This window comes from Brassica rapa, chromosome A07, assembly GCF_000309985.2.
Source record: "Brassica rapa cultivar Chiifu-401-42 chromosome A07, CAAS_Brap_v3.01, whole genome shotgun sequence".
Taxonomy (NCBI): Eukaryota; Viridiplantae; Streptophyta; class Magnoliopsida; order Brassicales; family Brassicaceae; genus Brassica; species Brassica rapa.
In genome coordinates, this window is record NC_024801.2 from 18,344,647 (window position 1) to 18,372,168 (window position 27,522).

The 27,522-nt window shown below is 33.0% G+C and overlaps 3 protein-coding genes and 1 long non-coding RNA gene across 4 annotated transcripts; 2 read left to right on the plus strand and 2 right to left on the minus strand.

Annotated features, from left to right (window-relative positions):
- Positions 1 to 93: 93 nt before the first annotated feature.
- LOC103830105 (polygalacturonase ADPG1) lies at positions 94 to 3,207 on the minus strand. Its single transcript, XM_009105814.2, has 9 exons — positions 2,379 to 3,207; positions 2,111 to 2,242; positions 1,836 to 2,009; positions 1,693 to 1,713; positions 1,373 to 1,580; positions 1,175 to 1,256; positions 927 to 1,035; positions 633 to 746; positions 94 to 518 (listed from the first exon to the last, which is right to left on the minus strand). The coding sequence occupies exons 1-9, from the start codon at positions 2,634 to 2,636 to the stop codon at positions 315 to 317; spliced, it is 1,302 nt and encodes a 433-aa protein (XP_009104062.1). The 5' UTR covers positions 2,637 to 3,207; the 3' UTR covers positions 94 to 314.
- Positions 3,208 to 8,656: 5,449 nt separating this feature from the next.
- Positions 8,657 to 11,878, minus strand: LOC103830107 (calcium-dependent protein kinase 32). Its single transcript, XM_009105816.3, has 8 exons — positions 11,059 to 11,878; positions 10,704 to 10,827; positions 10,486 to 10,629; positions 10,235 to 10,387; positions 10,025 to 10,140; positions 9,511 to 9,678; positions 9,196 to 9,423; positions 8,657 to 9,115 (listed from the first exon to the last, which is right to left on the minus strand). The coding sequence occupies exons 1-8, from the start codon at positions 11,584 to 11,586 to the stop codon at positions 8,960 to 8,962; spliced, it is 1,617 nt and encodes a 538-aa protein (XP_009104064.1). The 5' UTR covers positions 11,587 to 11,878; the 3' UTR covers positions 8,657 to 8,959.
- Positions 11,879 to 17,726: 5,848 nt separating this feature from the next.
- On the plus strand, positions 17,727 to 20,465 carry LOC103830108 (guanylate kinase 2). Its single transcript, XM_009105817.3, has 11 exons — positions 17,727 to 18,027; positions 18,270 to 18,314; positions 18,401 to 18,520; positions 18,600 to 18,676; positions 18,759 to 18,888; positions 18,962 to 19,324; positions 19,397 to 19,518; positions 19,600 to 19,735; positions 19,813 to 19,858; positions 19,947 to 20,040; positions 20,131 to 20,465. The coding sequence occupies exons 2-11, from the start codon at positions 18,312 to 18,314 to the stop codon at positions 20,213 to 20,215; spliced, it is 1,176 nt and encodes a 391-aa protein (XP_009104065.1). The 5' UTR covers positions 17,727 to 18,027; positions 18,270 to 18,311; the 3' UTR covers positions 20,216 to 20,465.
- A 2,588-nt stretch (positions 20,466 to 23,053) lies between these two features.
- LOC103830110 lies at positions 23,054 to 23,734 on the plus strand. Its single transcript, XR_625689.3, has 2 exons — positions 23,054 to 23,170; positions 23,392 to 23,734. It is a non-coding gene; the product is annotated as an uncharacterized LOC103830110 (long non-coding RNA).
- The last annotated feature ends 3,788 nt before the right edge of the window (positions 23,735 to 27,522 follow it).

Consider the following 27,522-nt stretch of genomic DNA (forward strand, 5'->3'; position numbering starts at 1 on the left):
TCCGTCGACAATTAGACCAATGGAATTGTATATAAAAAGACATCAAAACAATCAAGTTGTATATATATATATTCACCATGTTTAAAAGTAAAACAAAATATTAGACAAATGACATTATTCATTTATTCGTGGACAAGCAATCAACTTCAGTGAACCATATACAAGACAACAATTATCTCAACTATTGTATGTATATTCCCATAAATCCTTAGTTTTCTATATATATCGAGAATCAATACGTAGATAAGGATATAGATGGCATCTATAACCACATATAATACGTATTTATGTATATTACATAATCAACTTAGTAATTAAGGGCATTTAGGAGAAACGGTGCCTTTATCCTTAACATTGACATTTTTGCAAGAAGCTTTTCCTCCTTTGATGTTCACATTCTCAAGCACAATACCTTGGCATGGATATTTCACACTGCAATTAAACATTATCGCCACATCCGTTGCGCTCGTACCTTGTATGTTCCGATACACGACATTGTTCACTTGAACCGCAGATTCCTAGTCAACATATTTCACATTTCAAGCCTAGTGAGGGTACTTTTATTAAACAAAACAAACAAACAAAAATATATAAAAAATTGGGCAAATCAAATTAATCGATCGAACAGTTACTTGTTGTTCGCATTTGTCCTTGTCGCAGTAGTTCTGGTCGATTATGATCGGATTCTTGACATTATCCATACGAATGTTTTGGAATTTAATGTTCTTAGCAGTTCCTGACCCTCCCTGAAATCAATAATTGGGTTGTTATTGAGGGAGCACTGCTTTAATGTTACCAGTACGATCAGATGGAACTAGACGTACGGTCGTAATTTCCTAGTTGCTATGAACGTAAAATCAAACTACTCCTTCCGAGGGATTTCTAAAAGAGTGGGTGTTTGTTGGGAAAAAAACAACATCAATCACCTGGTAAGTCTTGATTCTTACTCCATTGTCAGTCTCAGAGAGCGTAGCACCATCCACATTAATTCCCGATACATAAGCTTTGGAATTGTCATCCCCCAAGCTTCCAATGCTTCTCATACAAAAATAAAATAAACAAAGGTCTATATGTTAAATATCTACTCTAAACTATGTGTAAAACTATTAAGGTAAGATATATAATTTTACTACACTTTGATTAATATTCGGAAATGATTAAGGTATCGTTTTACCTGATGCCATGACCGGGGCCGCAAGTTAAATCATTGATTTGAACATTTTGCGATCCATCCTCAATGGATATGCAATCATCACCTATAGAAAATGAACCATGAATGTCATAACAAAAATATACAGATTTCTAGATTTTTTTTTTTTTTTGAACAACAGATTTCTAGATTTCTAAAATTGAATAATGTATGGATTTATACCTGTCCCAATGTCTGAATTGGAGATTCGAATGTTTTTAGTAGCAACGATATGAATACCATCCGTGTTGGGACTATCGCCAGGAGCAGTGATCTTAACATTCTTAACATCAACACTGTTGCATTTCTCAATCGAAATCTGAATCTGCTGTGCATTTCTCACTCTCAGATTCTTCACATTCAAATTGTTTAGGTTGTAGAGAGTAAGAGCCTGCATAAATATATAATACATTCCAATTTTTGTAATCAAACGTTCTTAATCCTTCGAGTGTGATTTGTTTTTTTTAATAATGTATATATATGGAGCTTTTGTATTTACGTACCGTTGGCGCTTTTGTGCATGGCTGCATAAAAAAGAAGGAGACGAATTAATATTAGCATGGTGACATTTAAATAGGAGATCATAAATAAGTATATATATATTTGTGTGTGACACATAGTGATTGGTGGACTATACTATATATACCTTAGATTTGTCGATTTTGCATGAGTTTTGCCACCAGATTTTTCCGTTGCCATCAACAATCCCCGCCGAGCCGCCATCGATTGATAGATTATTAACGTCCTCCAAAATAAGCCAGTGGTTCTTGTCATTACTGTAATCCGATCGTTTTGTAGAAGCTGATAAAGTGCCTAGGATCTGCGGTTAATCGGTAATAAAATTCAACTAGTTGATTAAATTTATGAATTAAGAAAATACTAGTGATAAAAGTGACAAAAATAAAACAAAACACATATTACCTGGAAGCTACGTAATGATTTGCATGGGCCTCTGAATCTAATAGACTTAAGGAGATAAGTCTTCCCTTTAGGAATCAAGAAAGTAGTCACTCCATTTGTTGAACATGCCTTCTTCCATGCTTTCTTGAAAGCCTAATTAAGCATATAGTTTACACCCATGAATGCATGCATCATCAATATAATACCAAATAAAATATCTTTATATATTTTCAAATATAACTATTTTTTTATAAAATAATTATAATTCATAATCGTAAACATGATATACCTGAGTATCATCGGTTTTTCCATCACCTTTTGCTCCGAAGTTCGAAACACTAACAGTTGATGATTCGGTAGTGGGTCTATCGGAGCTTTTCAAGGTAAGAACGTCGTCGTCGTTGTTGAGCTTGATTAAACTATCGGTTTCGAAGCTTCCATCTTCATGACCATATCCATCATCTACGTTGCTACTCAAAGCTTGGCAGCAAGCGAGCATCAAAAGAACGCATAAGAAAATAGCAAGACTTCCATGACAACGGGCCATTTCGGGGTTTGAAACGCTAATCTTTTCAGAAAGAGTGTGTTTTATTTCTGAGAGTAAGAACTAATATGAGACTCTTTGCAGTTTTTGGGAGGCTTTTGTAATGTGAAATTGAAGAAGTGGGATATATGTGTATTTATAGGCAATTCAATGGAGAAATTTTATGTTTATTCAAGTATTAATGGCGTTGGAGGTATGGAGAGAGATTGAGATTGATACGAAAACATCACCGTAAGCTTCTAACCTTTATCTCATCTCCCCTCCATTTTAATTTATCTTTTTATTGATTTTTATTGCTTTCTTGATTGATAGAGAGTTTAATTAGTTAGTTATTTTCTACTAGAAAAGAGTTTATATTCATCATCGTATACCATTCACAGTAACATTCTATCATGTGCAATTACTGAGCTAACATTACGTTATGTATATATATCCCTACATTAAATATAAAAAGTTGAAAACATATAAGCAGAAGTGATAAACGTCGGCGTTTCCCGTCTTTCAAAGTTGGATAGTAGTTTTGGGTCCCTTTTACTGGGAAAAGTGCCAATTTCGACTCCAACTATTTCAGTCGTGCCAAATACGACCCGAACAATTGATCAGTGCCAAATACGACATCAACTCAATTATAATTCAAAAAAACTACCCGAATTTCTTAAAACGTGCCTAAATCTACATTGACTCTAACAGAAGTTAGTCAACCGTTAACAAGATAAAACGACGTCGTTTTGATATACGAGGAAAAATGTCAATTTCGACCCCAACACTCTCGGTCGTGCCAAATAAGACCCGAACAAATGGTCAGTGCCAAAAACGACCTCAACTCAATTATAATTTAAGAAAAATTACCCAATTTTTTTTAAAACGTGTCTAAATCTACATTAACTCTAACAGAAGTTAATCAACTTTTAACAAAGATAAGACGACGTTGTTTTGATATATGTATTTTTTTAAAAAATATGTTCATTTCAGGACTCAAATCTGTGATGAGATATCCTTTTAAAGGGGCACACTAACAACTAGACTAAAATAAGTTTTTGAAATATTATTACAAATTGAAATTCTCCATTATATAAACTACTATTCTTCTTCATCTTATCTAATTTAAAACTTTGGTGATTGCTTTATATATTTTAGTTATTGTTTAATTTGTCTAATATTTTGTACAACATATCTTAGTGAAAAAAAGGTAAAAGGCCTCTTAACATTTTTGAACAAAATATCAAAATATATAATATCAACTTTGAAAACTAAAAAAATTCCCACTTAATTTTAAAAATTAAAAATAATTTATATAAGAAAATTGTATAAATAAATTCAAAGTTTTAAGCATATTTAAGATCGTATAATAATAAATATTTTATTATTTATATTTTAGTAAGATATAATTTTATTAAAGATATGATAAATAAGAAAAACATGTTAATGTATTTAATAAATCAGAAAAAATTGTCACCAAAATTTTAAATTGGATAAGATGAAGAATAATAGTAGTTTATATAATTTCAAATTTGTAATAGTATTTTAAAAAGTTACTTTTATTTAGTTGTTAGTGTGCCCATTTAAAAAGGTATCACAACATGGTTTGAGTTCCGGAATGAACATATTTTTTTTTTAAAAATAGATATATATATATATATATATATATATATATATATATATATATATATATATGTTATAAACGACGTCTTCTTATCTTGTTAACAGTTGACTAACTTCTGTTAGAGTCAATGTAGATTTATGCACCTTTTAAGAAGTTCAGGTAGTTTTTTTTAAATTATACTTAAGTTGAGGCCGGTTTTGGCACTGCCCATTTGTTCGGGTCCTATTTGGCACGACTGAGAGTGTTGGGGTCGAAATTGGCACTTTTTCTCGTATATCATAACGACGTCGTTTTATCTTGTTAACGATTGACTAACTTCTGTTAGAGTCAATGTAGATTTAAGCATGTTTTAAGAAGTTCGGGTAGTTTTTTCGAATTATAATTGAGTTGAGGTCGTATTTGGCACTGATCAATTGTTCGGGTCGTATTTGGCACGACTGAAATAGTTTGGGTCGAAATTAGCACTTTTCCCCCCCCTTTTACTCTTTCGTGCTTTTTATTTTTGTGTGTGATGCTGATATTACCGTTGTAGTATATATCTTTTAGGAAGAGTTTCAGTAGAAACAAACATCACCATCTTTCTTTGTTTGGCGTATTTAATCACATACTTGTTGCAATGTTCTTAACTTTCATATTTCGCTGCTTTGCATATGTACGACTTTCAATCAAACAAGAGAAAGCCTCAGCTTAGAAACTAATATTTGTTTTGGCTTGTGTAACTCATAGTTTTATTGCTATGCATTAGAAGTTTAAGGTTTTTCTATTCTGTTTAAAATATACATATATATCATGATTATATATTAATATCTAAATTACGTACATATAGAAAGCATATAACAAAATATATAAGCGAAACAAAAAAAACATCATGTATAGTTCTTTTTCATTTTGCTTCCTTTTGATATATAAGTATAATACAAAGGTGACCTGCAATTAAACCGAGACTGGATTGTTAGGCAGCACAAGTGAGGTTAGAGTTTAGTACATTAAGTGCAAATCATTTAGTTGTGGATTCTTACTAACTAGAGACGTGATCAATAATCAACACGTATGCATTTTAACACGTTGTGAATCTGGTAATATATTCCGAATACGTTATTGTTTAAAATACTTACTTGATCGCATAAAAAATGTGGATACACTTAACTAGAACGATAAGTATCTCGTCAATGTGTATCAATATTTCAGTTAGCTAAATACGAGGATTATATATAATACTTTATTTTTACCGTAGTCATTAAAACAGAATATTTATTCCTTAACTGTAAATTTATCAACTATATATGGCTTCAAGTCCCATAACAAATCCTATCGTGATAATTATGTCGGTAAAAGAACATAAAAGAAAACGATAAGGACTAGGCCATATATATATTCTTACCGATTTATAACCACAAAAGATCACGTAATTATCGTTACATATAAATAATCACGTTTTGTGATAAGATTACCAATTGATTAATACAGATACATGTTATACGTATGGCGCGAAATTTGCGTGCGAAACCTACAGGTATGGTCGAAAGTTCTTTGGAATTTTTTTTTAAAAGTTCTGTGGAAATTTATCTTGTCGCTGTTACAACTTCGCCTTAGTTATTGCTTCCTTCTTCGAATTTGTTTTCTTGTGTTTAAACAAAAAAAAAATTAATGGTTAGGATTCAACTTGCTCAACGATTTCGTGGATGCCAAATTTTCATTTTTTTTCATTTCAGTTACGTGGTGTCGGTAAAAGATTAATGAAAGAAAAATCCTTAAAAACACAATGAAAGAATTACTCAGAAACTGAAAATAATAGAATAGTACGTTTGAAAATGAATTCTTTGGGACTTCGTGCGCTCTATCAGTTTGATGTATGTAATGAAACTGTTAGTTGATATGCATTATCATCACCAAGCTTTAAAGATCTAAGGTACAACATGTATTTTCTTATATAAAAAAATATCAAACGCAAGTAATAGAAATTTCAGCGTGATTAATATAGAATTTATCAAAAGAATAAACAACTTATATTTTCAAAATATTAACCCTCTAGGGTTTTTGATTGATTAAAATATCCTAAAAATACTACTTTTTAACACGTGAAGAAGATTTCATTTGAACATAAATTAAGGTTAGGTATAGATGGTTTGGAAATTATGTCAATTAACACCAAGTATGGATAATTGTTAACATTTTCTTAAAAAAGCATGGATCATTTGTTCGACACGCAAAAATAAAGTTATGGGCTAGTGATGCATCTGATTAGCATACGTAAGTCCACAAATCGTCATCAAAAATAAGCTGTGTTTTTTTTCTCCCGATAAACTCTATTTTACAGAAAACATTGTACTATAAATCGAACAAATATGCAAACTATTAACAAAAATTTTTTTTACCAAAAATTAACACAAGACCTTGTATTGTATTTCAGGTACAGTAATTTAGTCCAACGAAAGTGGCCGGGAAGCTAATAACGAAACTAAAATAATAGTTGATTGGGACTTTATATCGTAAAATGAGAAAAAGTTATATGCAAAACGGTGTTTGGTGCTCTAATAGTTTATTTCATTATTTTTTCAAAGATTAATTATCTCATGATATAAAAGCTTATACACATTTCTCATGAAACTCTTTTTTCTTAACTCTTATTTAGCGTTTATATGTCTTTTGATTAATGAGATTTTTAATAAGTTACGACATACTAATTGAGTTTGTCTATGATGATCTTATATGAATAAATTTGGGTAAGGTTTCTTTTTTTATTGCTCCAAGTTCGGTGGACTGATCTAGTGTGTATATATAATATATATACATGTGCATATCATTTATTGTGAATAGTTAAGTTTATCTAACATAGATGAAAAATGGATTCTTACGAGATGATGATGCATGCAATGCATGAAATTTTTGTTGTTAAAATAATGTTTCTGTTAATTTAATTGGTGCAAAAGCATGGAAATGTGTCACAAAGTTGATGATCATATAACTGACAAGTCATCATGTTCTTATTGACCCCTTAACTTACGTACTCTACCTAGAAGTTCTTCGTAACATATTTTAAATCTCTTGCCATCATCACCTTCTGATTTAAATCTCTTACATTTTATTACAAGCGAAGACACTTGTAGTTCTACTACAAAACCATTTCCTAATTTCTTAAATTCTTATATTCCCTCTGTTTATTTTTTATATGATGTAATAGAAAAAAACAAATTTGTTCCAAACTAGAAGATGTTTTCAATTTTCAATGAATTTTTTTATAATTTTTTATGTTAAATAATTATTTGCATTCAGCGGTCTGTTTTATTATTGATCAAGTTATGGTAAGATTAATAATTAATGATAATTTTACATAGAAAATATAAAAACTAAAGGTTTTTTTTTGTTTGAAACAAAAAACTAAATGTTTTATTAATCTACTTGCACAATCTAAAAGTGTCATCGAATAAAAAAGGGAGGGATTATAATACAAATACGATGACTGACAAAATGGTACAAGAATAACCACATCCACAAAGCCCACCAAAGCTTCTCTACGCTGACACCAGAATCTTAACATGCCATCAACGGCACATCTTAGCGGATGCTGAGACCACAACCTCTAACACTGAGAGATATCAAAGCTGTCGGAAAACTGAGAGCTTGAGAGGAAACGGTCCCAGACCCGGAGGAGGGGGAGACCTGTCTCTGTCAAAAAGCTCCGGTTTCTTGTCGGTCACGGTACTGATATACATAGAATCGATAGACCCACTTTAGTTGAACATGTCTAGGAGTCTTACATTATGATTCGAAATTTATCTATTAAAATATAGTTTTTAAAACCGTTTTATACTAATATAAAACTAAACGTACCTTCAAAGGAGAGATGTGGAAACGTTCATATTCAAGGACTTTGAGACTATTGAGACATCCTTTGGTAGTCTACTCTTACATTGATTTGTAATGTTCGAGCTTTTGTCAGGTCTCCTGTATATATTTCTTTTTCTTAAAACCTGATCTGTAAGCGTAGAGTCGTAGACTATTGAATCTCCACCAGGATCACCCGCACGGACCAAACCCGTGAGTGTACCAGGAGAAATATCATGAATCCGGTTTTTCTTTGTTTCCTTGCACCAACCAGCACTTTGACAGTTGAACACACGCCAACTATACCATAAATTTATTCATGTTCCATATCTTGTACAAGCTAGTTCATCTCTAGCTGGATCAGCAAAGATTCATATCTTTGAAATAATATTTACCATGAACTATTTTAAAATTATGAATACAAATCGGTTTTATTTTACAAATAATTACTAAGTTTAGGTTAAACTTCTAAATTATTTGAAAACGTCACCATTACAATTTTACATGTAAATGTAGAAGTAAAAACAAGGATAAGACAAAGAAGATTTATATATACAAAATGATAAACGGCTCTACAACTTATGGATTGTTAAAAGAGAAAACAAATCCAATCTCTCATATAATTCTTGAAATGTTATAGAAAATTACAGATTATCACAAGAAAAACTAATGAATATGTCTCTATCAACACAATAATACAAAATATCTACACACTGCCAAACTCTTTTATCTCTTGGTCCACATGCTCGCTCTCAGCCAGAAAATCAAACACACGATTCGTTATAACTTACAAGCCTAAGATGCTTACATCGTAATGTAAGAACAACAAAAAAACCACTCAAAAGGAAAAAAAATAAAGAAATGAAGAAAGATTTGCATCTCTTTGATTCAGACTCTCTCATCTTGTATCGCCATTGGCATGCAACGATGCATCTTGCATCAATTTGAGACTGATACTGGTAAACCGTTCCCTCGAGTACTGCCTAGAAGCTTTTCTCCAATCTGTTCCCGTCTTCATCATCGTCACAAACTCTTCATAACTTATTCTTCCATCCTGCAAAAAAAAAAATTGATCATGTTTAGTCATTGACTTGTTTTCCAAGCTATCTTCACCAACGATGAGGCTAAACAAACCTTATCAGTATCAACATCGCGTATAATGGCATCAACAACTTCTTCACTGGTACCAACTTCATCAGACAAAGCTTCCCTTAACTCCTCTATTTCGATATATCCGTTATTGTCTTGATCAAAGAAGGCAAACGCTTTCTTGAGATGCTCGTCATTGCCCATTTTCCTGAGATGCACTGATATGGCAATGAACTCGTCACAGTCTAAGTATCCATCTTTATCGGTATCTCCCTGCAAAATAAAAGATAGCCCTATAAGCTCAAGTGAATTGCGTTATATAACTTCAAAGATTTGGTAAATGATGAAATAAAAGCTTACAGCGTCCATCAAGATTTGTATATCATCTTGGGGAATGTTATGGCCAAGCTTCTGCAACCCTATTTTCAGCTCGTCGATGTTGATCTTCCCTCTTTGGCTTGTGTCCATTATTTGGAACCCTTCTCTTATACCAGAAGCTTCTTCATCTGATAGATGCTCAGCAATAACCTATGGAGAAAATTCGTAAAAGAACAAATTAAACTATTGTTTAGGGGTTTTAAGATCACAGGAGATGTTTTCTGTTTATAAAAAAAATAAACCCTCTCTTTCTTAATAGTTAGCTTTTTAGAGATTTGTATTTTGTTTCAAATCAGATTATGTTTTCAGTTTTCTATGTAAAATTAGTTAAGTTTTTATGTTATATGACTTTTAGTATTATGCAGATTGTTATATTATTGGTTGAATTGTGATTAACTAGATAATCAATGATGTTTTTGTTTAGAAAATGTTAAAAACTAAATACTTTCGTAATTCTTGTATATAGTCCTAAAGTGTCATGGGAGTATATGTTTACCCTGAGTGCTCGTTTCTTGAGCTTGTTCATGACAGTGAACTGCTTCAACCTTGCCCTTACTGTTTCACCTAGTGATACATTGGGAGCCGTGTTTGCATTCTGTAACCACGGATGATCTGCAAAACGAAGCAAGACACTAGTTACTACTCTGTATATGTCTAAGATTCCGTATGACAACATAACATCATTAGAAACCATAAAACTATATACCTAGCACTTGCTGAGCAGTGAGACGACGCTTTTGGTCAGGATCAAGCATTTTCCTGATAAGGTCTTTGGCGTGTTCAGAAACCTTGGGCCATGGATCCCTTCTGAAGTCCAATTGAGATCGAATAATCGCTTGTGCAACTCCTTGTTCAGTTTCTGAAAATGTTATAAACAAAACAGAAGAAAAGATTCTTTAATTCTTGTGTGCACTTCAAATATATGTCCCCCCCATAAAGTCAGAAGATAGAACTGACCTGCCCAGAAAGGTGGAACACCACAGAGCAATATGTAAAGAATCACACCAGCACTCCAGATGTCAACTTCTGGCCCATAGTTTCGTTTTAGCACCTCAGGAGCCATGTAGTACGGACTCCCAACGATCTCGTTGAACCTCTCGCCTGCAATAGAAGAAAATGGTGAGGGTTTAAGATTGTTGTCATACTGGAAAGGAGAAGAGAACAGAACACAAAACCTGGTTTGAAGAAAACAGAGAGTCCAAAATCAATAGCCTTAAGAGGTGCAGTCTCCTTCTTGTTTGCAAACAAGAAGTTCTCTGGTTTCAGATCCCTGTGCATTACCCCATGCTTATGACACACCTGCAGAGATCACATGGAAACTCATTAAGTCTCTCATCCAAAAAACCAAACATTCCCAAGAGTTAAACATTTGCATAAATCCAAAACACACAAAATGTGAAGAAAGTTTTCTTTTCTCAGTCTCTATGCATTAAACCGAGAATACCCTTCAAGCAATGCAACAATCCAATAATGTCCAAGAACCCAAAACTGAGACATACAACACTTAAAGATCAAAAACCTCTGACGAACCTGAACAACTTCAATAATGGTCTTAGTAACAGCAGCAGCAGCTCTCTCAGTATAATGCCCTCTCGCCACAATCCTATCAAACAACTCACCACCTTCACAAAGCTCCATAACCAAATGCACAGCATACTCATCCTCGTAAGTCTCCTTCAACGTAACCAAATTAGGATGCTCAGGCATATGCCTCATGATCTCAGCTTCTCTCCTCACATCCTCTATATCCACAGCCGTCCTCAGCTTCTTCTTCAAGATCGACTTACACGCCAAAACCTCCCCTGTCTCTTTGTCTGTACAAAGGTACGTGACGCCGAACTCTCCGCGACCTAGCTCACGACCTAGCGTGTACTTCTGCTCGATCTCACGACCCGTTGGATCAGATAGGACGGTGAGTTTGAGACCTCCTCCTCCTCCTCCGTTGTGGTGGAGACCGTAGTCGATCGAGAAAGGGTTTTGCTTCTTCTTTCCTTTCTTTGGTTTGTTGCTGTCGTCGTTCTGAGGGAACGATCCCGCCGTTCCGCAACAGTTTCCCATGGTTGATTCACTCACAAGTCACAACGCGAGATTTGAATAAGGATCGACTAAACTTAGGTGGAGATCGATGCAACGATATATATGTGAAAACGAAGAATAAGAGGACGACACAACGCGTGAGGTCGATGATGAAGAAGAAGAAGATGGATCGAATCAACGATAAGATATTTTCTTGAGGTGTTTGATCAAATTGTTTGATGTTTTGTAATGGAAAGAAACACAGAGAAGGAAAGTCAACAAGAATCTTCCCTCCCTCATCATCTCTCTTTTTCATCAGCCTCTATGATTGTTTGTTTTTCTGTTTTTTATTTTATTAATTTCATAACTCTAAGAGAAATGACTATAAAGCCCTCTTCTTTACGAAGGAATTACAGCACAGCCTTGTAAAGAGTAGTTTCAGACCCACCAGATCGGCAAAGGGTGTTTAAGTGATTTTCGGTGATGTCAATAGAAAATAAAATAAGCGAGTCTGTGTCACGTTCTTCTAGCTTTGAATTCTGAAAACACCATCAAGGGTAAAACTGTAAATAACATAGGAGCCACTTTTATAAGGTCAAACTCGGCGAATTTGACTCATTTATCCCTTTCGTCGGACCCTACTAACAATATTTTATTTATCGCGGCCCAGTGCCCACCATCCAGTTTTTAATATATAATCGAATTTGTCCTTTTATGGTTTTTAAATTGTGAAACATGATTCTTTTTGTGTTACACAAATTCACGAACACAATTTGTTTTCATGTATTAATAGTTAATTATCAACACATTGATATTATTTTTTTAACACTCCATACATCATTATAAAAAATCTATATTACAAATGATAATAACCGGTAAGTGTACCAAAAGCTGGGTCAATGTCAAAAATGAATCCACGAGACAAGTGTACGATCATAGAGCCCATTGACAAGACATTACACTACTCATATTTTTTTGGTCAACTCAAAATTTTATTAAGAGGAAGCTAAAAATGACAAAGTCCAACACAATAAAAAGACAAAAAGATTAAAAAAAAAATGTCAAAAATGATGACCATGAAAACAATTAACTTGAATAACCGGTATAGTATTAGGATTACTCCAGATAAAACTCATGGATATAGTATCTCGTTCATTTAACATAAGCAATTGCAAAATAGACGAAAAGTTCAAAAAGCATAAATAACTTCATAAGTTCATAACTCACAATATTTGTTGACACGGTTGATGCATAGTAATATGTATCGGTTGCAGAGCTCATGCTCTTGTGAACATGGAAAACATCAGAGTTCACTTACACTGTGAACTCTGTTAAATAATGGTCTTGTGCAACTCAATGTAGTTGTTGAAAGGACATTCAACTTGAAGGAGAAGTTTCTGATGCCTTGGACTTTGGGTGCAATACACCTAACATAGAATAATACATTATCTTCTTGATTGTCACGATCCACAACAAGCAGTTCTCCATCTTCACTACTTCGCTCTTTGAAAAAAAAACCTTCGATGATAACCAATACAAATATACATTGTTTGTCCACAATCAAACATCTTCAAATCCCCAAAGTGCACATATCTGGCGTAGGCATATAGATAACGGTAAGACCTAGTGAAGCCAAAACCGGTGATAGGGCAACTCTGAATGTGTTTCCATTTCAGTGGATGTGAAAGTTTTGGGGCAACCTAGCTCTGTGTTTTGATATAGAATCTGAAACACCCCTTTATAATACCAAAGTCAAAAGATATTGGGATAAATAACTATTAGTGAAAATCCAATTGTTAAGCAAAACCACACCTAGTTTGAGACTACAATCATTAATCAATGGCTTAAATCTATTTATCATGAGGCACAATGCCATTGTTCTACACAGTTGGGTATAGGGCTGGGCAAAAAAAAAAAAAAATATATATATATATACACATAAGATTAAAATTAAGTAAATCAAAACAAGAATACGTACGTTTCTTCACCAAAACAAGAGATCATTAAAAGCAGATTTTTAAATTAAAAAAAAAAGTCATCGGTTAGTCTTTTTATATGAAAATTAATTAAATTGTGAAGGTTTCGCAGTGCAATAGAAGTTCTAATTTTCAGAAAATATAATATTGAAAATCAAAAATAAATTATCATAGTAAAAGGACACATGTCATCTTGTAATAAAAGTTACTATGTGGCGCTAGAAGAGTGGTAACGTATACCCGCGAAAGTACACATCATTTTCATGAATATTTAAAAGCAAAAAATGTATTTAATAGTTAAAAGCAATAAAGGTATTTAAACTTCAGATATGACTAAATGACCTTTTCGAATAAATATTTTGGAGTAAATTTGTTTTACTCTCTATTCAGCTTTATTATTACCAATCAAATGAAATGCAGCAGAAATATATTTCAGCTGAACATCGCTGAAAAAAAGTGAAAAACTTCCCACTTGTCTTAACAAGAAGAAAATGTTACTTGATCTCTCGGTTTTCTCCGTTCATTTTCTTTTTATTTATTTATTTTTATTTTACTAGTTTACTTTATTTATTATTTTATTTTTCCTCTCATTCCATCTATTTTATTTACTCTAAGTTTCGCTATTCTTTACCAACACTTCCATTGATACAATGTTTGCAGAGAAAGTAAAGATTGACACAATGTTGGATTGCTATGAATGCAAAAGGCATCACTATTTTTGTTACTAAAGCAATCAGGTCGAGGTGGGCGACTAATGATTTACACTTTCAACAGGGCCCAATCAACTAACCCATACCATAGATTACGGCATGATATAAGGGTCGATGTGGCTATATATTTATTTTTCGGTTGACAATATCACAGAATGAAATTGACAGATACCAACAAAATTTCTTATCGTTAAAAACTTGTAAACGTAACAAAAATCAACTGCTTGAATACAACGTTGGAAACACGTTAGCGTTGGCAAGGAACTTAAGGAGACCAACTTTTTTTTTCTTTTGCTAAGAACGTTAACATCATTAAAAATGAAAAGATGATTTACAAATAAGTTATCCCAGAGTCAATGCATCCAAAGGCAAAAAAGATAAAAACAAGGAAGCATTAAGAGTTGCAAGTGAAAGGTGAGATCTCCAATTAGGTGAGCCACAAGGAGAGGAGGCCTCTGAAGAGCCTCATTTTCCTTCTTCCTAGGATAATGTTCCTGATGTCACGTATTGATCGGAAAATAGAGGCTGCCGTCATGAAGACATTGTTGTGCAGGAGGTTGTTTCTTTGTTATCTCATACATAGTATGCATTCATCTAATACTAGTAGTGCCACACATCATCTTCTAGTTTACAAAACCTATTGCTGACTCATTTGTCTTATGTATGTTCTTGCCAGAGATTGATGTTTTTCTAACTACTCCATCTGAATTTTGGTGCCGGAGGACTTTGACTACATGTTATCCAGACTTGACAGTTTGATTTGTTGCCGTGGCGCTATTTTCCACATGGTCCATCTTTTTTGTACGTAGAGAACTGGAGCTTTGGTTAGGTAATGATTTTGGCTATACCAGTCTGGTCCAGTTTATGATGCCTAACACAAATTAAGGAATTGTAAGTCTTATATATATAGATATGCATATATATTAATATTAGTATAAATCAAATAAAATTCGATTTAAAAGTCTATGAATTTTAGCTACATTTGTCTATTGCATCACCTAATCTGGCGCCGATTTCATCAGCTACTCTGTTTGGCAAAACCTAGGGTTTCAATTAAGCATCATGTTTGAAGTTTGGCTTCTACTACTTCACCAAGACACCAACGACATGCTCGTTAGACCTTTATATATCTTTTTGGGTTTAACCTTTGTATATTTTTGAATCTTAATATATATATATAACATTACCAAATTCTTGTCTATGAAGTTTAAATATCAGTTTGAATATAAATTTAAGAAACTTTAGTCTACTAATATTCATTTTTTTCCTTTCCAAACCCCATTGACACGTCATACGCCATATAGCCGATAGGGCTCACGCGTCTTGGCAGATATATGGACTTCATATGTGTTTAAACATTGATCATGGATAATGTTCTTTACCCAAATGGTCATAGTGGAGTCGTCTTTGTAGAAAGTGTTAGGAATATCGAAAAATAGGAATGTTAAGATAAACAAAATAAGGATGAGGACAAGCTTCGTATTCATGTCCTTATCCACTTTCCAGCATTCAACTTTGGAGGATTGATGGTTTGGTCAAAATCATGTCATGTTTTGAATGGAAGTTTGAAATTTCAGGGGACAAAATCCAATGTTTCTAACCAATCCCATCAGACCTTGTCTAACATTATTGGTCCAGTTTCCCATGTTACGAAATTATATTATAAGTTTACGTCCATTCTTTACGTTAACCCACTATGTTCATTTTTACCGCTTTTGTATCATTCGAATAAGTTGATTTTAATAATCATCTCAATAATTTTAAGTTTTTAACCTATAAAAGTTTTGAATAATGAAAATGATTACCGTCTTCATCATTTTGTGATGATGCGATAACTATCTGATTCTGACGGTCGTGTATCTAAAAGTAAAATACTTTATTTTATTTTTTTAATTGTAAATTGTAAAATACTTTTTTAAAAATTTAAGGTTGTCTTACTCTTTAAACTGCAAGATTCATGCATCGTTCTTTTTCTAATTAAACAGACCAACTAGTTATAAGAAAAATGGGATAAGTGGCGGAGTGACTAATTATTATTTATCTCGTCTTTAACAAAATCACCTACTTGAATTTTTTTTTTTTTTGAAAAAGGCTTATCCTACTTGAATATTTCTCATCAAACAATGTTTTTTTTTTCTCAACGTGTCCATCAAAATGCTAAAAAACTTTGAAATAGTTAAAAAAACAGACATTGCTTAATCAGATTTCCAAATAAAAAACTTAAATCCCTTCAACGGTTCAACCAATGAGATTGCACTACCTGTTTCTCAAAAAAAAAAAAAAAATTGCACTACCAGTTAAGAATGAAACTCTTAAGAGTTCGAAATTGGCGAGTTATACGATAAAGTTGTAAAATATATTCGGAAGTCTAAATCCATTTCGACGTATTACTTTACGTAAACCTTAATATTTTACTTCTCAAATACTCAGTTGATAAGGTCCATCATATTTATTATAATTACCATTCTGAACAATATTTTGTAGTTTAAATATCATTATCGTGATATGACAAAATTATTGATAAAAATACTTCAAAATAATTCTGTAAACTACATTTAAATTCACATTATAGTACTCCACGTGACTTAGGGACCAATCAAATAAACTATTTTAGACTATAATTATTGTAGTGCACTAAAATCATAAAAGTATTAAAAATAGAGAAAAGTGTTTGTTTTTCCGTGAAGTTAGCACCACTAAAATACCAACTTTGTTTTACCCTAGTTAACACAGTTTCTAAGATACTAACTCCATCAGTTTCATTTTAAATGTTGTTTTAGGTTTTATTCATATAGATTAAGAAAACATTAAGTTTACATATTTTCAAAATAAAAAAATTACATATACACTTAACCATATTTTAACCAATTAAAAAATAAAACAGAGTTATTATTAATAAATTTTACAATAAAATTCTAAAACGACACTTATTTTGAAATGCAAATTTTATTCTACAATGATAATTAAACTGAAATGCAAAGAGTATTAAATATTTCTTTCATATCTTTTTTTTTCTTTTAAAAGGCTTACTTATTCCATATCTTAAATATACAGATGTGTTAAAAAATACAATTTACTCTTGTTATTTCTACTATATTTTTGCAATAGTATTTCATACCAGTCTCCTATTAGTTAGAGTTAAAACAAATAATATTATTTAAAATTATTTTTTATTTCTAAAATACATTCTAAGATTATAGATTAAGTAGGAATAACTAAGCTCATCGAAAAATAATGTTAGGTTAGTATTGAATCAGTGATGAGTAATCTAACTGGTTTCAGGGAGTTGTGATATTTAATTGAGTTAAATTAAAATAAAAATAATGGGAGAACTTTTTATTTATTTATTTATTTGTTAATAGCATCTGAACAAAACAATCATATAGTAATAAATAAAATTTCACACCACCAAATTTCTTTAATATATATTTGTCTTCACTATAAAAAATAAAATTTAATGAAATCATCATTATTTTTAAATACAGAAAAGGACTTTTCTTCCTCACATCTTCACGCCGCTTGTCTCCAAGTTGTCTTGGACTCGTCGACGATGCACACATATACACATATCTATATATATTATTTCTTCATAGCCGAACTAGAAAACTCCAGAGAGAGATATTCATTGTCAAACAAAATTAAAAAAACTGAAAACTTGTTTCTCAATTCTCTCGTCTGATCCTTTTTCTTACAATATGTCGATATAAATAATACACATCCTCTCGCCTGCTGAGTAAGCCAATTCAATCCAAAAGCTTTCGTCTTTCCTCAGCCCCGTCCTCTGTTCATATTAAAAGGTAGTTTTTTTCTTTCTTAAGATCGTTTTGTTTCGGTGATTTTCATTGGTTTATGCTGAGATCTATGGTTATGTTTCCAAAGTTTTGGTTTTTATTTATTTTGTTTTTTTGATGAATCTGCCTGCATTTGGGAGGGTTTGAATGTTGATGCAAAAAGGTCTTAACCTTTATGATTTGAGATTGGGGTTTTATGTGTATGTTTTGATCTCTTTTATGTTGTGATTGTGACATATTGCTCTCAGGCTGAGTTTGTGTCTTTCTTGGAAGCTATAGAAAAAGCCTCTATGGTGAGCCTCTTTTGGCGCGAGATTCACTTCGTTGCTCTTCTCTGCTCATTTGATGTCTCACATTCTTTGTTTCTTCTTATTCATAGGGAGAAGCGCCAGCTTTCTTTGTTGATCATCTAGAGAATGGACAACAACACACTAATGGCTTTGGTGTTAAAACCGAACCTGAACACAGAGATACATCTGTCCAAATTGGAGATCGATCCGTAAGCCTCTTCATTTGAAACTGTTCTTGATCCTCCTTGTACCTTGGTTTTGATCTTGAGGGTCTTTTTGTTTTTGCAGTATGTGATTGGTGGGAATCATGAAGGGAACCCATTGTTCCTTGGAGTTCAGATTCATGACAAAAACACTAACAAGTGGTGTGTGTTCTTATCTTGGTAGATTAGTTTCTTCTTCCATTAAATATGGAATTTGAAGTCAATATTGGTGTGTGTGTTTCAGGTCTACTCCTACTGTTCTTGGAACAGGACCTAAACCCTGCAAGGCTTACTCTGCCATTGTTCTTAAACAAGGCCGGATCTTGGTTATTAAGAAAGGCTCAGCATCTGATGACTCTATATGGTTCCTCGAGGTTAGTAACAACGTTGTTAGCACATAAATTTTTAGGGGTTCTTGTGTTCTCTTATGTTTTAACATTCATGTAGGTTGATAGTCCTTTTGTCCGGGAACAAAGGAAACTCTTGGGAAAAGAAGTTGTTGCTTGGAGTAAAGGAGTGAGAGGCAATGCAGAGAAGCCTATTGTCATTAGCGGTCCATCTGGAGTTGGTAAAGGAACGTTGATAGCTATGCTTATGAAGGAGTTCCCTTCAATGTTTGGGTTCTCTGTGAGCCACACAACTCGTTCTCCGAGGTGTATGGAGGAGAACGGTGTTCATTACCATTTCACTGATAAAACTGTGATGGAGAAAGAGATTAATGACGGGAAGTTTCTTGAGTATGCTTCTGTTCATGGTAATCTTTATGGAACCAGCATTGAGTCTGTTGAGGTTGTAACAGATTCAGGAAAGGTAATAAATAAAGAGATCATCTTTTGTGTCTTTGCTTTCTTTAAAATGATCTAATTCTTTGTTTGTTTGTAGAGATGCATACTTGACATTGATGTTCAGGGAGCGAGGTCTGTGAAGGCTAGTTCTCTTGATGCGGTATTCATATTCGTATGTCCTCCTTCAATGAAGGAGCTTGAAGATCGGCTCCGTGCTCGGTAACAATCATGACTTTTACCAAATGAGTAGTTGTGTCTTCAGATCTTTCATTGTAAAGCTCAAATGAAAAAAAAAAACAGAGGAACCGAGACAGAGGAGCAGATTCAAAAGAGGCTTAGAAACGCTGAAGCAGAGATCAAAGCTGGGGAATCCTCAGGCATTTTTGAACATATACTGTATAATGACAACCTCGAGGAATGCTACAAGAACCTTAAGGTGACTTATCCCACCTTATGTTTTGAAAAGCCCGATTAAAGAACTTGAATGGTAAGCAACACTGGCTCTCTTTTCAGAATGTTTTAAGGATAATCGATGATGCTCCTGTGAATGGTGTACAAGGTAACAAAACCAAAACCAAAGAGTAGACAGTGTAATACTAATTAGGTAGGAAGCTAAGCGTAATGTGTGATTTGTTTGATGAAAGCAGTAGAAGGGATCAATCTTCCCAAGGAGCACACAGTAACAAAGAATGGAGACAAAATTTTGATTCAAGAAACAGGAGAAGCAACCAAGAACAACATGTAAGTTCTTGTTTTTTTTTTTTTTTTGAATCCAGATTTGATGTTTTAATATAGTTTATGTTAATGAACCGTGTTTTGGTGAGTGAGCAGGATCGTGTTGGATTTATCTTCGATTAACGGGGGAGCACCGGGAAGAACAAGAGGGATCGTTCTCGACACGGTGAAGTCCAGTTAACAAAGAATCCGCTGAAAGCTAAACATTTAGATGATGATGATGATGATGATGATGATAATGATGAACATTGCTCGTTGTTTTTGTTTCTTATTACTGAAAGACTGAGCCTTATGATTGGCGGTTGAAAGGTTCGCTAGATAGGCACTGATGATGATGATTATTATGGTTATGTATGAATTTATGATTATGATATTCAAGAGAAGACATGATGAAATCAGATATTTTGTTCCTTTTAGTGATCTAAAATCTTGAAAGAATCTTCTCTTGGTTTCATTAGGACATTATAAATATCAAAATGGTTGAAACCGCTGCAATGTTTTTCTTGAGATTCCCCAAACTCAGATAGGACAGATCCCACACATTGCAACTTGTGGGACTCTGAAGGTAGATGGGTCCTTGAAACATTGCAACTTGAATAGATTCGTGGGTCCAAAACGAAGGTTCGATATAGCCTACAAGAGTGTTACTTTACTTGAAGAAAAAGCCAACGATGGGGTTTCTTTCTCAACTCTTTCTCCACCACCCACACTTTGTCTGTAAGACCATATAAACACACACATAGTTAAGTATCTTTCTGCGAGCAAACCAAATCCTACCACTTCTCTTTTAGTTTTATTTTCTCTGTCTACTGAATAGAGATGAAGTGAATGCTTCTTTGTTCTTATGCAAATCTCTTGCAAGCATTAGTATGTGGCCCAACCCAAGTGATACTCTATTGAAAAAGAAGATTTCAAAAGGAAATTTATCTTTACATTTGACTTCACTTGATCAGTTGTAGTCTTCTAGTCATTTTCATTATGTTATTTGTCATTATTTATTTTCAGTTGTATTGTATAGAGAAAAAGTATGTATTATTTTTTAACAGTCTAATTAATAAAGTTAAGTTGATAAAAAAATAAAATGAAAGGAAAAATTTATCAGCCTGAAAGGTGTTGTTAGATGTTGGGCCCAGTAATAACCAACTGTGAGAGGCCCAAGCCTCGAAGATATCGTTGGTTGGCTATAAATACAGAGAAAAGAAGGGCTTGGAATGGATTAGAACAAAGATTCACTTTTTTTTCTCAGGTTGTTTTTAGTCATCCAATCTCTATTTCTATCGTCGGACCCTATTAACAATATTTTATTTATTGCGGCCCAGTGCCCACCATTCAGTTTTTAATATATTATCGAATTTGTCTTTTTATGATTTTTAAATTGTGAAACATGACTTCTTGTGTTACACAAATTCACGAACACAATTTGTTTTCATGTATTGATAGTTAATTATTAACACATTGATATTATTTTTTTTAACACTTCACACATCATTATAAAAAATCTATATTACAAATGATAATAACCGGTAAGTGTATCAAAAGCTGGGTCAATGTCAAAAATGATGACCATGAAAACAATTAACTTGAATAACCGGTATAGTATTAGGATTACTCCAGATAAAACTCATGGGATATAATGTCTCTTTCATTTTTTTTTTTACAACAAAAGGCTTTCATTTAACATAAGTAATTGCAAAATAGACGAAAAGTTCAAAAAGCATAAACGACTTCATAACTCACAATATTTATTGACACGGTTGATCCATAGTAATATGCGTCTGATGCAGAGCCCATGCTCTTGTGAACATAGAAAACATCAGAGTTCACTTACACTGTGAACTCTGTTGAATAATGGTCTTGTGCAACTCAATGTAGTTGTTGAAAGGACATTCAACTTGAAGGAGAAGTTTCTGATGCCTTGGACTTTGGGTGCAAGTTAATGAACCATGTTTTGGTGATTTGTTTCATGAAAGCAGTAGAAGGGATCAACCTTCCCAAGGAGCACACAGTAACAAAGAATGGAGACAAAATTTTGATTCAAGAAACAGGAGAAGCAACCAAGAACAACATGTAAGTTCTTGTTTTTTGTTTTTTTTTTAATCCAGATTGATGTTTTAATATAGTTTATGTTAATGAACTATATCATTTTCATACTTTTTTCTTGTAGAACAAGAGTATCATTTTTTCAAATAAAAAACCACTCAACCCACTGGGTTGTGGGTCAAAGCAGAGTAGGTTTAACCCCCCAAGCCATCACTACCAAAAACGATATGTCTATCTTATTGCAGATACAATAGAACCTCTTTAAATTAATAATGTTGGAGCTTTGAAATTTTATTAATTTATAGAGACATTAATTTACAAAAGTTTTTTTTATTTAAAATTCTTATTTTAAGATATATTTATTCTAAGATAAAAATATATTTGATTTTAGTGTATAGATACTAATTGTTATTTTTTGAAATTGGACATTTATATTAATTTTATTATATAATTTTGTGTATATAATATATATTGCATAGAACTTAAATGTGGTTTTAGATATAATATTACTAGATCTCATCAAAAATATATTAAGTTTTAAAAAAATATAATGATAATTCCATTGTGAATATATAACAAACAATATCATGATATGTTCTTACTTATATAAAATATGTATTACATATAAGTTATTAATTTATAATTTTAATGGAATAATATATTTACATATAATTTTCAAAAAAAAACATTATCTTATTATTTTATCTGTGTTAAATTTTGAACTGGTCCAAGTTGAGAACAAATTTATTAATTTATAGAGATTATTAATTTATCGAATATTAATTTAGAAAGATTCTATTGTATTAAATAGATCTTGTGTTTTTTTTTCCTGGTCAAACAAAGAGAACAAAATGTTATAGAAACTGAATGATTTTAAATGTCCAATAAATTAACCGACCCTGTAAACCGAAAGCTGAAAAATCGGTTTGGAAAATTTGGTTCTGAGTTTAATCGCATTGACTAAAATGTGGGTGTTGGGCCCAGAAATAACCGAACATGAGAGGTCCAAGCCACAAACCGGTTGTTGGGTATATATTAAGAAACGAGGGGACAGGGATCTGGAATAAGTTCTGGAACTGCTTTTAAGTCTTGTCAGGTTCTTCTTCTTATCTCTCTCTTTCTCTCCCTTCGTGTTAAAAATAGGATAGGGATGATTATATTTCCAATCCAATTAGCGATTTAGATGTGTAGATTCTTCCTTTTCTTTTTGTACTTTGATATGTCTGATTAGATCTAATAGGTTTCTATCTTAGCATATTAGCATCCAATTTAGGGATTAACTGTGTGTTGTGTTTTTCTTTGGTTTGCTCTAAGTAGATCCATCAGATCCAGATCCAGTAATGGCGGGTGCAGTAGCTAGAATTTTGAAGAGGGTGGGTCTCCCTCCATTGGGTGTTCTGGATGTAATCTCGATAGGTTCATTACCGGTCCTAGCCTATATATACTTCCGGCTGGAAAAACAATTTGCTTGGCTTGATGAGCAAGAGAAACGTGTGAATGCAACGGTTGCTGACATGAGGGCTAGAGGAATAATCAGAGATCGTTGATGATGATGATTTATCAAGCATGTGGTTTCTTTTTTTTTCTTTCTATATTATATATGTTAGTTTTCCATCTATAATATTCCTATTAAATAAAATAAGTCTTTTCTCTGCATAAATAGATGATCTTGTATGATATAGGCTAACATAGTTTTACAATTTGGCACTAGTTTAGCGTAGGATTTGCGTACGTGTTGAGAGATAACATAACCATGACAGTTTCTAACTTAAAAAAAAAAAATTGTATGCATCGCAAACAAAATCTGTTTATTTGATTTTAACCAGATAGGTTGACAACTATCAGACATAATCTCATGAAAGCAGAGACCCTTTGAACGTTATGTTATCTCCATAACCTTAGCTTTCTGTGGATATATATTTTCATGTGATACAAACTTTAATATTCTTATAACCTAAGAAACAAAAGAGTAGAGATGCCGCTCAAGTTCACTGTGCTTTTATGTGTATTCTCTTTCATGCTGTTTGTAGAGATGCACATTGATGTTAAAGGAAAGAGATCTGTGAAGCCTAGTTCTCGCCTTTTGTTTTGTAAACAAAATTCGATGATAAACAACGCTATGCTTACCAGAGTTATAAAGAGGGAGCTTACAGATGAACTCAAGAACAAGTGCTGGTGCTCCACCTCCTCCGTTGCATATTACATGAACTCAAGAACAATTTCCCGATCCAGAGGCAGAAGAAGTTGCATATTAATAAACTGAACTAGAGTACAATAAAAATAAGCGGTCCGATGCTATTGGTGAAGTTTACCTTCTCACAGCAGTTGCAATCTTCGCTTTGATTTTCCGAATCAGTGAGACCCCAAAATCATATTCTGCGTTCTTTGATTTTCTTTTTTTCTTACGGGGAGCGCTGCTTTCTAATCTTTTTCCCTCGTTTTGAATTAGGAGACATTTGTGGTCCTCTCTTCATGCAACTCTTCTTTATAAGCTTTCAGTGGACTTTTAGGACCACTATGTGAGAACTTGAAAGGACCATGGCCAGAAGATGATCTCCGGTGTTTAGGGACTGAAACTACCAATGTTGCATCACCAGCACTCCTTTTGTTAGCCTTCTGATAACATGTGTCTTCTCTCTTGCCAGGGGAATCTGTGCGTCCAATTATTGGATTCAAATTTATCCAACATTCCCCAGGTTGATCTCCCTCACGATTTTCAAAACGTCCGACATCAGTTTTACCAAATTTAGTATTTGTTCCCTTTCTCCTCTTGGTTCCATGAGCTCTCAAACGTTCAACAATTTCCTTCCCATCAAGTTTGAAAGAAAGAAAGATATCATCAATAAATACACAAAATCACTAGATACTGCAACTCAGATTCTAAAGTTGGATAGCATACCGATGAATCAACATGACTCTCCAACTTGAGAGAACTCAAGTGTGCCAAGACAGTTTCATCAGCTAGCCACAATTGCTCAAATCAATACTTGACGTCTCCACCAGAACTGGTCAAATCTGTAAATCCAGATGAGCTATTCTGAACAGGGTTGAAGAAGCTCAAATAAAATACAAATAAACCGTTGGAATCTCAGGTCAGTAGTACCATGAAGTTCCTAACCAAATTTTAGCACGATCGAATTACTTTTGGATCACGAAACACTGCCTTGAACTTATTTCTGCAACAGTCCTTGAGTACACAACCCAAAGGTAGAAATCACAGAAAACCGTGGGACGTTACTGAACCATATTTCCTCAGACTCTGTGTCTGTCTCAGTGTATCTTCTCAATGGTAAATGCAAATGACAGAGAGCACTTGTTATATGCAGCCTTCTATAGCTTTGATCTTTGAAAATTAGTGAGTCACTACATCAGTTTATATACACAAAACAGTTCCTAGATATTTGGGATTGATACCACGAATATAGGAATAAGATATACACAATATGGATTATTCTAACAAAATTCATGTTGTCCATGTTTTTTTGATGAATATTAATGAAATTTAATGTCACATTTTATGAAAATTTTAATTGTTTTTTCTAAAAAAAAAAGTTAAAATTTAAGATCTTGATAACTGATGAATAAAAAAATATAATGTATAAAGTGAGTGTATAAAGAGATTTTCCAAAAAAAAAAATATTACGCTTGTGTTTCTATTTGTTTTCTAAATTCAATAAAAATCATATATATTTTGATAAACAACTTTGTCATGTATAAGAATCTGATGTTCAATTTAATCATTTTTTATGATCTTTGAATTAATATTATTTATGTATTAATAAATATCCGTAAGATAAATGTGCGGTCCTTTTTTGGAATTTGATATATCTTTCTAAATCTATCTCTATCTTAGCATATTATCATTCAATTTAGGAATTGACTATGTTTATGTTTTTTTTTTCATGACTATGTTTGTGTTTTAGAGATAACTGAGGAAACAAAATATATAACATGCTTACCATTAATATAAACTGAATTATGTGAATTTTGTTAAACCTAAATCGATAATATTTTATAAATCATATTTATTATAATAAGGATTAGTTGATTTAGATATATTCTACGATTCAGATACTTTTTATTTCTAGTTGAAATAGGTTTAAATCTTGTATATATTTATACAGCTCTGTATAATTTAATAAAACGCGACAATACAACCCAATAATATTCCTAACTCTACAAGATCCATATCAAGCAGATACAGTTATGGCGGGTGCAGTGGCGAGTTTATTCAAGAGGATGGGTTTCTGGGGTGTTGTGAATGTAGTCTCGATAGGTTCATTACCAGTCCTAGCTTATCTATGCGGGCAGCAGGAAAAACAACTTGCTTGGCTCGATGAACAAGAGAAACGTGTGATTGCGAGCATGATAGATAGAGGAATTGTCAGAGAGCGTTGAGGGTTGCAGATTTTCCACATATATGTGCTTTTTTGAAAAAATTAAATATGTTAGTTCTCCATGTCTCCGTCTATTATGTTTCCATTAAATTAAATAACTCTTTTCGTTGCATAAATAAGTTTTTAAAAGATTATCCCCCATCAACTTCTATGATTTATCTGTTTGGCAAGTACCAAAGTTTAGCATACCAAAGGTGACAACAAACACAGCGAATATCATTCGACGATTGCATGGCTTCTATTTTTCTTTGTTTGTACTGGATGAAACAATTTTATTTGGATTGCATCACTTAAAATTACCAAAGCATGGCGGATCTAACCAAAAAATAATTATTGGATGTATTAGTCTGACCAAGAATGTATCTATCTATCAACATCTATCAACACCCTTAGCTGAACCGAACATAGGTTGACAAAAGTAGCAACGGTAAAAGTAGTAAGAAAAAGAGATAAGAGCATGATAGGCAACTTTCATGAGTTACAGATTTGACATCTTAATCATACTAGCATTTGGCATAAGAACCTGAACTATATCATTCTTGGCGATCATTCACCTATTACGGCAAAAATTTCATACACTAATTATAGTTCATGCTCCTTCATTAGAAACAATCTCATGAAGCAGATAATGTTGTCTTCTTCCATCAATAATACTCCTGTCCTAGCTCCTTTAGCAACCGACCTTAGACAACACTTGACCTTTGAAATCATCCGATCATCTTCTTTACTCATTTTATATCAATCTCCTTCACTAAGCTTCCCTGATCATCTTTATCCTCCAAGATTCCCGCCGCATCAGTCAGCAGAATCAGTGTCTGATAAAGACAAAAATAAGACACTTGATGAGTGAAAAGCTACTTGATGTATCTCAGATTCAGAAGCACTCGTGTGGTTTAAGATTAGTCTAATGTTTTTGAGTGTAACATGATTGGAAAGTGATATGCTCTCAGTTCAGTCTGTGCAGCAATAAAAATGTGTCAGTGTACTTCTGATGATGAACGAGTTGTTCTTTTTTTTTTGTCAATCCTTCAACTCAAAAGTTGGTAAAAAC

Bases quoted from the DNA above. Each gene is read 5' to 3' on its own strand.
- LOC103830105 (XM_009105814.2), bottom strand. From the start codon at position 2,636: ATGGCCCGTTGTCATGGAAGTCTTGCTATTTTCTTATGCGTTCTTTTG. The intron at 1,581-1,692 runs GTACGTAAATAC...ATATTTATGCAG, and splicing joins CATGCACAAAAGCGCCAACG to GCTCTTACTCTCTACAACCT. The intron at 747-926 runs GTGATTGATGTT...TATTGATTTCAG, and splicing joins TAAGAATCAAGACTTACCAG to GGAGGGTCAGGAACTGCTAA.
- LOC103830108 (XM_009105817.3), top strand. The intron at 18,889-18,961 runs GTTAGTAACAAC...ACATTCATGTAG, and splicing joins ACTCTATATGGTTCCTCGAG to GTTGATAGTCCTTTTGTCCG. The intron at 19,736-19,812 runs GTGACTTATCCC...CTCTCTTTTCAG, and splicing joins AATGCTACAAGAACCTTAAG to AATGTTTTAAGGATAATCGA.
- LOC103830107 (XM_009105816.3), bottom strand. From the start codon at position 11,586: ATGGGAAACTGTTGCGGAACGGCGGGATCGTTCCCTCAGAACGACGAC. The intron at 10,828-11,058 runs GTTCGTCAGAGG...TGATCTCTGCAG, and splicing joins CCATTATTGAAGTTGTTCAG to GTGTGTCATAAGCATGGGGT. The intron at 9,116-9,195 runs GTTTGTTTAGCC...TTTTTTTTGCAG, and splicing joins GCGATGTTGATACTGATAAG to GATGGAAGAATAAGTTATGA.